Genomic DNA, 11,328 nt, shown 5'->3' on the forward strand with positions numbered 1-11,328 from the left:
TTATTCCAAAATGTAACCATTTAGAGCTCGATTATTTTTTAATTTTTTTGTCTATAACATAATGTGTGTGAGCACAAGGACAGAATTTGTCAAATATGTGCTCAAAAATACTTGTTTGAATGAATTAAGTATACTTTTGTGTTATAATTCATAGTGTTTCACACAAAATAAGCACTCAATAATTGTCAGATGCTTAATAAGCTGGTAACAAATAGAGATATTACTAAGAGATTCACACCTTATTAGTGTTCTTAAGAATCATCGACTACTCTCTGTAGTAAGGATTATTTCAACTAATTTTTTTTTCTTTTTAAAATTTTTTAATGTTTATTTAGAGAGACAGCATAAGCAGAGGAGAGGTAGGAAGAGAGGGAGACACAGAACCCATAGCAAGCTCCAGGCTCTGTGCTGTCAGCACAGAGCCGTATCCGAGGCTTGAACACATGAACCAGGAGATCATGACCTGAGCCTAAATTTGCCAGTTAACCAACTAACCCAGGCGTCCCTCAACTAATTTTTTTTTTAAAGAGAGAGTGTACACATGCATGCGAGCAGGGGAGGAGCAGAGAGAGGGGAAAAGAGAATCCCAAGTAGGCTCCATGCCATCAGCGCAGAGTCCGATGCAGGCTTGTTCCCAAGAGCTGTGAGATCACAACCTGAGCCAAAATCAATAGTCAGACATTTAACCAACTGAGCCACACAGGTGCCCCACAATTATTTTTTAAATGTCTTATTTATTCTCTCCTTTTCTTATTTACCTTTATTAATATTTATGTTGAAAACAATAAACATGGATCAAAGAAATACAACAAAATGTGATCAATGTGTCTGGTGGTAGGAGACTTGTGGAGGCTTACTTTTAATCATAGAAATAAAATATTTTAAAAAGTGATGTTATGTAAAAAGAAAAAAAAGAGTCATTGTCTGTTTAGTTTAAAATACTGGATTATTTTTCATGGGCCAAGTGACAGAAACGTGTCTTCCAGGTCCATAAATATCAATAGAAAACTAGAATGAAATGAAGTGTTCTGTTGAAAATGTATGATAGAAAATTCACCATCAAAAAATGTAATCACCGAGTAGTTATTTGTGCTACTTATTTACTCTCACTTTTTCCTTGGACCCCATTCCTTCTGAGTTATCACCATTAGTGGTAAGGGTAACAATAAAAAGGACAACCTATGTTAGGGTATATGGATAACAGAGAATATGATTCTTGTGACTGAGTTCTCACACCATATCAGTCAATGTTAGTTTTAGATAATCCTAGCCCTGTCTCTTGCAATCTGAGAACAATACAGGTAAAACTTAATCTAACAAGGTTTCTATTGAGGAGTTATCAAAATCGATGACTAAACAGCATCTCCTAAATTATGGAGAAATTATTTATTATATTACTAAATACCACATAAAATATGTGTTAAATATCCAAAGTAGTGAAGACAGTATGCTCATTTTGATGCAGAATTGAAGAGGCTCATTTTGATGCAAAGTTGAAGAGGCCTGTAAATACTCAATGGCAAACAAAAATATAAACATTAAATGTGAATCTGAGAATATTTGAAGGAGCCAAGGAAAATGAAATGACCCCCACTGCCTAATACTGTGCATAATCCACAATATGTACAGTTTACAGTATAGTAAGTAACTATGATCTCTCACTTCTTCATGAATTAAACATGCCCTAATCATCTTTTCATATGTACTCCTGAAAGATTTCAACCCTTCTCATTCATGACTAATAAAATGTAATTTTTACAGCCTCCAAGAAATCCTTAGAGTCACTTCTGCTCTTGCTTTCTTTTTCTGATTGATGTCTCATATATTCAGTGAGTCACCAAGTTATATCTGTTACCTCAACTTGGAAATATCTCCAATATCTCTCACTTCCTGCCATGATTCCACTTCCAAGTCCTTATCACAGCACCCTGAAATTATTTTACAATAAACTCTTACATGATCTTATATCCCCCCATCAAATCCACATTGTATATTTCTACTATATTAAACTTTCTATATGTTTATCATTTGACTTCCCTTCTTAAATATCTTCACTGGCTCTAAACCATGTCCAGAATAAAGTCCTATCTGCTATGACTGATTTCACAGCTCTTAGAGTTAGGCTCCATACTGGTAGTCTAACCCTACTACCCAGAACTTACCAAACATAAGCCCTGCATGTCAACTAGATGGTCTTTCCCAGTGTTGTGTAGCCTATTTCATTTCACATTCTTTCCTGGGTTTTTCTCCCTGGCTAGAATTCATCTACTCTCTTCTCAACATAACTAAATCTAACCATCCATTAAAGCATAGCTACTGCCCCTTCTTTTCCTCCAAGCCATTAATTTGGTGTCTGAAAGGATGTTTCCTGGTATTGTTTAGTTGTGACATGTTTATTATGTGAGTTCTTACGCCCTCTCCAAAATTAAGATGTGGCTTACATTTTACTCCTCTTATCAATATTCCTAGTACTCTACCTTGTATGTTGTATGTAGTCAGTAAGTAAACTTGAAATATACAATGAGATCCCCAGTTTAAAAACTGTTACCAAAGGCCCTGTCAATAGAGATTTGACAAATATAAAAATTCATTTGTAGCATGTGCTTTGCTTTTTAGATGTAGTTGTGTTTTGACACAGAGCTTAATCTGTTCTATAAGTTCCCCACACATTTTATTTTTTTAAAAAATTGCTAAGAAAATCCTTTGTTCAAAAGCTATATATACACACAAATTTCAGCTCAGCCTTATATTTTAATTATCACTTACTTTGAGTGAGCATCAAGTGGATCTGTTTGGTATCAATAATTACTAAGGGATTATGAGTATTCCCAAAAAGGGAGTTAATCAATATTTTATCTGGAATCAAGGAATAGTCATAAATAATACCATTATACCAAATTCTTCTCTTATTTTTCCTGGATGTGAATATGACGACTTAATCCAAAAAGAAAAGTGATCCTCATATTCTGTGGAGTTTCACTTCTAGTAAAGACTTTCAATTATGTAATACCATAATGAAATATTGGTAAAAATGTCAAGATTAACATATTTTAACTCATGATGAACACGTTCAACAGAGTCCCCTAGATGTAAACTTCTCTGAAAAGCATTTTGTTACTATTTTTTTCAATTGGAGAGTCCCCTAAATGTAAACCTTTCTGAAAAGCATTTTATTACTGTTTTTTCAATTGGCAAAATTTTCATAAACCAAGTACTGAAGAGTCAAGTAAAGAAAATGAGAGAACATTGAATTATGTCCCATTATTTTTTTTAAATGGCATCTTTATGCCAACACTAACAGAAATAGCCATTGTGTTGGTAGTTGTACTTCTAACTGTAATGTCATGTCGTTTTCACCATGATGCTGGGAAAATGATATTGAAAAGAGTAATCTTTTGAACAAACAGATTGAAGGGAACTGTGTGACCCTACAAACAATTATAAGATTATTTATCTTCAAGAAACATAAAATTTGTCCTTAAAAATTCCACAGAATAGTTTTTAATAAAGGGACAGAGTATTGAGGGATTAAAGAAACAAAGTGAAATAATTTTAAAACATTCTTTTGTTTACATATCTTAACAGATGCCTACACCTTGCATGTTTACATCAGGCCTCTACATTCCTATCTGTAGGAAAAGAAGAAAAATCTGTTTAAGAGGACTTAACTAATGACAATGCATTGCCAAAATGGGCTTAAAACCCTTCCAAAGTGCTGAGGGAGAACTGTTAAATGGTTATAAACAATCATACTCTGACCACTTCTTTGAATTACAAATTTATGTATATACTTCTTGCTTTTTCACTGAATGGGCACAACCAATTTCAAAAACAGAAAGATAATACAGTTGCATTTCAAAGTGGCAAATTATAAAGTGCACTGCCAAAGTGCTATACTTGTCATCCACAAACATCTACATGCAAGCAGTACTGGGTTAGAATGTTTCAGGGCAACTAATAGTGTTTGCTAGCAGAACAACATGGTGAAAAAACACAGAAAAGTAAAAGAACATGTCTCACAAAAACCTTACATAAAAATATCCTCTTATCATTTGACTTATATAGAAACACACTATAATTTCTTAGTAGACATTCAGACCTGCAGTAAATATTGTGACTGAAAAACGGGCCATGAGGGGAATGGCTGAGATATGGTGACCATGAAAATGACCCATCTAATTAAAATTTTAAAAGAGGAGATCATGACAAGGAACTATATGCACTTGTTAGAGAAGAGGTTGGAGAGAGAGTAGAGCTGGCCGAAAGGAACAGACATCAATTAAGGTAGAACAGAAAAAGTAGTTATAAACAAATGAAACTCAGAAGAATAACATGGGAGTTGATATATATATATACATATATATATACATATATATATATACACATATATATATATATGTATATAAATTCACTTTTAATGTGAGTTAGGTAAATTTTAATACGAATTATAGTTAAAACTTTGTCCCAACTATCTCACAATATTGTGAGGCTCAAATATAAGTTGTGAAAGTGCTGCATAAACTTTAAAATGCTATACTCATGTAAGACTGATTATATTTACTCAAAATGCAAATGAACCTCTCATTCCAACTCAGGAAGAAGGCAAGCAAACTGCTCTCTGGGACACAGAGGGAGAAAATGTCATTCTGATCTGTTCCCAGATTTTCTTGGAATTCACAGGCTCTATATATTTACTCCATGGGCTGGCTTTGAATGCAGAGCAAAGATACTGTAATTCAGACAAACGGACCTGGAGGCAACATTACATAAGAATTGTATAGAGAAAAATCCTTCTGAATCTGTGGAAGAAAGATATTCCATTTCCTGCTTCTTATTGTTCATAAACCTTTACTGCCTGCACACATGTCATTGGATTATGCTAATTTCTCTTTTAGGAAGGAACTAGAGGGGCAGGAAAAGTGATAAAGATTCACCAAAGCATGCCAAAACAGAACATTTCCCCCCAAAAACTAACTCCTGGGATAGAAAAATAAGTCTAAAATGCATATCAGGTAGGTATACATTACAATGACCATTTTACAGCAGGGAACTGAGGTTTAGTGATGCTAAATGACTTACTTAAGGCCACTTACTCAACACCACAAAGTCAAATTTTCTGGGTCTGAGTCTCATCAAAGCTCTGCCACAACATAACCTTCCATAAAAAAAAAAAAAAAGAGAGAGAGAGAGAGAGAGAAAGAAAGAAAGAAAGAAAGAAAGAAAAAGAAAGAGAGAGAAAAAGAAACTAGAAGGGTGAGGAGGTAAAAAGAACCAACCCATATTTTTAGGTTTCTTTTTTTAAGCTCTATCACTAGATTTTAGAAATATTCTGACATTCTGTAAAATTTCCATTGAAATTTTAAAGTTGAATGCCAGTTCACATTCTTTGATCATTAACTCTCAATGCATTTTCATTACATTAGAAGCACATGCAATAGAAAGAGCACAAAATCATGAAAATACACAGTTGAAAAATCTTAGAAATAATCTATTCAAACCACCTCATTTTATAAATAAGCAAGTTAAGGCTCAGATTGGTTAAGTGACTTGCTCAGGGTCACACAACTTGTCAGTTCCAGAGTCAAGATCAGAATTTAAATTTCCCAACTTATAGCCTCGGGATTTGTTCCTTTCCAAACCTGTTAGAAAGGGCTGCATTTAAACATTTAGTCCAGAATATCCTTAAAATTGAGTGTAATTAACAAAAATAAGCCATGTGGCAAGGAATTGATAGTTCATACCAAAAATGAGCTGCCAGTCACTGTAATAAGATCTGTTTCTTTCTGAGAACCATGGTTTCCTGCTGGATTGGAAAATCCAAACTGGGTTTCTTCCTCCTGTCCAAAGAAGTCAGAGTCAGGATGTACATTCCATTCTGCTTTGGTTGGCATCAGTAGTTCTGAGACACTATTTTCACAAAGGGTGCTGGAAGGAGTCAGAGCATCTGTGTCCACTGTTAGCTTGCTGCTGGGCGTCAAAGCTTGGGGTTCTTGACTCGAGTTTTTCATAGCCAAAGGGCCCAGAGATGCCAATGGCCCCACACTTAGACTTGAGGCATCATCCATATCTAAGGGACTCTGCTGAAAACCAGAGGCTGTTGTTCCAAAAAAGAGAGAGGTATCCAGACTTTGGGGAAGGTCACTGGTGGCCATCAAGGTCCGAGGGTCCACAGCCTGCCCTAAGGAATTATTATTATTAGCAGGGAGGTTCCCTGCCAGAGTTGAACTCACAGAAGCCACATCAATAGTCAAGATTCCAGAGTTCACCAGTGCTGTGTCCAACACTGCAGCAGAACTACTGCCAGGCACATCAGAGAAGAGAGACACTAGCTCTGCATCATTGAGATCACTCTGTCCCTGGCTGGTAAGTTCACTGCTGGGTGTAAGAGAATTTGCAGCTTCCAGCTGAGCTAAGAGATCCTGGCTGAGGTTGTGCCTTTTGGCCATGTGGGTCTTCATGCTGTGCTTGGATGTGAAAAGTTTATTACAAGTAGAGACTGGGCAACGGCTTTTCCAAGTGTCCACATCCTGCAAGTGTTTCTTGGAGTGAATGTAGAGACTACTGCGAGCAGAGAACCTGGCACAGCAGCCTTCCACAGGGCACACAAAAGGCTTTGTGCCCAGGTGGGTTATGCTGTGGCCTTTCAGGTGCTCGGCCCTCGTGAAAGATTTCCCACAGCCTTCCACAGGACACATGAACCTCCGGTCATCATCGTGCTTCCTTTTGTGCCTTAAGAGTTTGGACATGCTGGTGAAGTTCCAGCCACAGCCGTCAAAGTCACAAAGGAAAGGTCTCTCACCTGTGTGGCTCCGCAGGTGAATTTTCAGGCGACAAGCCTTGTCGTACTGTTTGCTGCATCCAGGAAAAGAGCAGGAGAAGAGTTCCTGTTCCCTGAAGTGGGCACGGTTATGGGAAAACAGGGCACTCACTGTGATAAACGTCTTCTTGCAGCCGGAAAACGCGCACTGATAGGGCCTCTCGGGCTCGAAATGGCTGCGTTGGTGGGCGCTGAGTTTGGCCTGTGTAGGGAAGCTCTCCTCGCACACCTCGCACTTGAATGAGTTCTCCTGCTCATGGCCCTTCATGTGTGCCTTAAGGTTATACACCGTGGTGAAGCTCTTGCCACAGCCCTCCGCAGGGCAGCCAAAGGGCCGAAGTTTGTCGTGAGACTGCAGGTGCCTCTTGAGCTTGTAGGAGGTGGTGAAAGTCCAGCCGCAGCCGCCCAGGGGGCACTTGAAGGGCCGCTGGCCCTGGCTGCTGCTGTGAGTCAGCAGGTGCACCTTCAGCTGGTGCTTCTTGGCAAAGGTTTGTCCGCACTGGGCCTCGGGACACAGGTACAGCACCACCCCGGGGCCCGGGCCCAGCGGCCTGCGGGGGCTCTGGGCTGCGAGCTGGCTCTCTGCCTCCTCCTCAGGCGCCGGGGCAGACACCGGTTCAGCCGGTTCGGCCAGCAGGAGGTCGGGCGGCAGCTCGGGGCAGTCGCTGGGCTGCGCTGCGTGTGGGATCCCCGCTTGAGGAGTCATCAGACCCCCGGGCTGAGGGGCAGGCGCGACCCCAGGCTCCCAGGCTGGCGGCGGGGGCGTGGCAAGGGTGAGGACACCATTCTCAAAGCGCAAAAGCAGGTTTTGGTTGTGGATGGTGATAGTGCTCGCGAAGGCCATGGCTGGTCCCAGGCCTGCGGCGGGGACCGGGGTTGGGGCTTGGGCCGGGGGTGGGGCGGGGACCGCAGACTGGCAGTGGGGGCCTAACGCCGGTCGCCCAAGTGGGTTCCCGCCACTCTCACCCTTCTGGAGCTGTGGGCCAGACTGGGCCTCCTCCCTTCCTACAGGCCCTGAGGCCTGGCGGGCTTCCGAGGTCTCCACATCACCACCCACTGGGTCCAGCAGCACCAGGAAAAGGTCATCGCCGTCGCCGCTGCCGCCACCGCCGCCAGCGTAATCTGGCCTGGGCGCCAACGGGCTGGGGCCTGAGCCCCGTGAGGCCGCGCGGGCCTCCTCGCACCCCCTCTCGGGCCCGCCATCTTGGAGGCCCCGGAGCAGCAGGAGTCGGCGCGCGGGGACCTGGCCAGCCCACGGGTCAGGGCCTCCGTGGACCCGGCTGCCGCCCGCGGGGATGCCAGCACCCTCGCTCTGTCGCGTCCCGGTAGCTGGGAGCAGCCTTGGGCTTTCCATCTCAGCGTCCGAGAGGCTCCGCGGGAACCAGAGCAGAGGAGGAGGAGCGACCCCGCCCCCTGCCGCGGGCCTGAACATGTTCCTGAAAGGAAAAAAAAATGTGCAGTGCGCAGAAACTGGCCCTATCAGATATTAAAACGTGTTTAACGACACAGTGATTTAAATATTCTGGTACTGGGTCTCTGGAACAGAACAGAAAGTCCAGAGGCAGGGCCTGGTGTGCATAAATAAGTTCTACATTCAATATTTGTAGGCAATCAGGGTCTTCCCAGATAATGAGGAAATGACAGTTCATTCGGTAAATGGTGCTGGAATACCTAGGAATCTACTTACTGCCATTTAAATTCGTACATCACTGTATATACCAAAATAAACACTCCCAGCCCCTCCCAGTGCTAAGCATGGTACTAAGTACTTTTCATGTGTTAAAATTTGTTTATTGGGTGGCTGGCTGGTTGTGATGAAGTTTTCTGGTGATGGTGGGGTGCTCCGGGCTGATGGCCAATAAAGAATTCTTGAAGATGTCTTTGGTGCAAAAAAGTGACTTTATTAAAGTACGGGGATAGGACTAATGGGCAGGAAGAGCTGCACTGGGGTGGTGACAGGTAACTGATAATCTATCTTCAGGCTGGGAGAAAGTTTCCAGGACCTTGAGGAAAAAGCTATTTATTGGTGTTTAGTAAAACCTCAGTCAAGAGACACTTCAGATGTAAATCATGGGGCCATAAGCTTGTAGTATGATTGCCAGCCTATATCTTGGGGCAGTTGATAGAAAGGAAGTTTCCAAAGGAATTTTTTTATGTTAAAGTAGACTTACAGATTCCTCGGCCGGGAGGTGGTCAGGATAATGTTAAGTCAAGATTCTATTTTTCCCTTATCAAAGTGTCATCATCAAGGTAACTGCGCTCCTAGAGGGATGTCACTCTGAGGGTTTCAAGGACTGGTCAATGGGCTATAGGCAGTAAAGGAATTTAATTTTTCATTTGCCTTAGTTTCCCACATCACCATGGCAATCACTTAAACCACTTTCCTTTGTTCTTGGGTAGCCAGGAGTATCCAAGGAATATCACACATATTCCACCTGGCTGGGGGCTATTAGCCTGTACTTTGCCTTCAGCTTGCCCCATGCTCCCTCATCAGTTGGATTTATTAATTTAGTGAGAGAAAATTCCTGGACTCCTATTATGAAAAATGCTGCAGTGAATATTCTTGGACATGTCTCATGGGACACATATGTAAAATTTCTTGGATATACCTCAAAAAATAGAATCACTGGGATATAGGGTGTGAATATTCTCAGCTTTTCTAGGTGATGCCACATTGTTTTATGTAGTAGTTGTGCCAATGTACAATCTCACCAGTAGCATAGACAGTTCCTGCTGCTACACTTGTTCACCTACATCTTGGATTTCCGAATTTTTCTATTCTATTTTCAGTCTTGTACTTACTGATTTAATGAGTTCTTTATGTATTTTTAATACCAGTCCATTGGTGGTTATGTGTGTTGCCAAAAAATTCCCTTGCTCTGTTGCTTTTATTTTCACTTGTATATGTTTTGCTTTGTGAGAAGATCTTAGTTATAATACAGTCAAAATTTATTATTCTTTTCCTTATGGTTTGTGATTTTTCTGTTTTAAGAAATCTATCCCTGCACTGGGGATGTGAAAATATTTTTCTATACTGTCTTCTAAAATATTTATGGTTTTGCCTTTCACAGTATGTCTTAGTCTACCTGCAAGTGATGTTTGTGTATGGTGTTGAGTAGGGTTCTGCTTTTTATTTTTGTTTTTGTTTTAATTTGAATATCCATTTGTCTAAGTAAGCACTTACTGAAAAGTCAGCTCCTTTCCAAATGAATTGCAGTGACTCATGTGTCAAGTATCTACCTATGTATGGGCTGGTTTCTATGCCCTCTAGTAAGTATTGTGGCCCTATTAATCTGTCTATTTGAAATACCACATATCAGTATTAATTACTATAAATCTAAAGCCAATCTTGATATTTGGATAAGGCCAGCCAATTCTTCCTTGTTCTTCAAAAGTGTCTTGGTTATATTTGGCTGTTTTTATTCTGAGTAAGTGATCAATTCATCTGAAAAAATGTATACCAAACTCTTTGGGGTTCAAATTAAGATTATGTTGAATATTTATTTATTTATTTTAAATGTTTATTTATTTTTGAGAAAAAGAGAGAGCACAAGCAAGGGAGGAGCAGAGAGAGAGAGAGAGAGAGAGAGAGAGAGAGAGAGAGAGAATCTGAAGCAGGCTCCAGGCTCCAAGCTGTCAGCTCAGACTTGGGGCTCAAACTCACAAAACATGAAATTATGACCTGAGCTGGAGTCAGACTATCAACCAACTGAGCTACCCAGGCACCCCTTCTTTATTTTTTTCAATGTTTATTTATTTATTTTGAGAGAGAGAGAGAGAGAGAGAGAGAGAGAGAGAGAAAGCAGGGGAGGGGCAGAGAGAGAGAGGGAGAGAGAATCCCAAGCAGGCTTCATGCTCATCATGGAGCCTGATGAGGGGCTCAATCCCATGACCTGGAGAATCACTACCTGAGCTAAAATCAAGGGTCAGATGCTTAACCAACTGAGCCACCCAGGTGCCCCAGATTGTGTTGAACTTTCAGATTTGACTTATTTTTAACATTGAATGCTTGATTCGTGGATATGGTCTATCTTTCCTTTTAATTAAAAAAAAAAAACTTCTTTAAAACTATTTGTATTATTTTTCCAGAAAAAGACATTTTACCCTAAGTACTTCATATTTTGCAAATACTGTCTTTGAAATTTTCATTTTCTAAATTTGTTGCTGGTAAATAGAATGCAAATGGCTTTTGAATGTTGATTTTTTATACTATAAATGTCTAAAATCTTTTATTGATTCTAACAACTTTTCTGTAAATACTTGTAGGATTTAAGGTACAGAATCATAACATCTGCAAATAATGCTGGTCATACTTCTTCCTTTCCAAGCATTTTGTTCCTTGTTTATCCCATACTGCTCTCTCTCAGTGATAGTGGATATCTTTACTTGATGCAGCTCTCAAAGAGAAAGGTCTTAGTAATTCTAAGAATGATATTTTATGTAGATGTGTTCTGTAGCAATCTGAATCCAAGCAGGGATAGAAAGTGCACAAAGGATAAGGGAAGTTTAAC

The 11,328-nt window shown here is 40.5% G+C and overlaps 1 protein-coding gene across 1 annotated transcript; it reads right to left on the reverse strand.

Moving 5' to 3' along the window:
* Positions 1–2,685: 2,685 nt before the first annotated feature.
* On the reverse strand, positions 2,686–8,699 carry LOC145714346 (zinc finger X-linked protein ZXDB-like). Its single transcript, XM_081793811.1, has one exon. The coding sequence runs from the start codon at positions 8,247–8,249 to the stop codon at positions 5,736–5,738; it is 2,514 nt and encodes an 837-aa protein (XP_081649937.1). The 5' UTR covers positions 8,250–8,699; the 3' UTR covers positions 2,686–5,735.
* Positions 8,700–11,328: the final 2,629 nt, after the last annotated feature.

The sequence above is a fragment of the Panthera onca genome, chromosome X (genome assembly GCF_046562875.1).
Source record: "Panthera onca isolate mPanOnc1 chromosome X, mPanOnc1 haplotype 2, whole genome shotgun sequence".
NCBI lineage: Eukaryota > Metazoa > Chordata > Mammalia > Carnivora > Felidae > Panthera > Panthera onca.

What these genes read in the sequence shown, in the direction of transcription:
- LOC145714346 (XM_081793811.1), bottom strand. Translation starts at nt 8,249, where the DNA reads ATGTTCAGGCCCGCGGCAGGGGGCGGGGTCGCTCCTCCTCCTCTGCTC.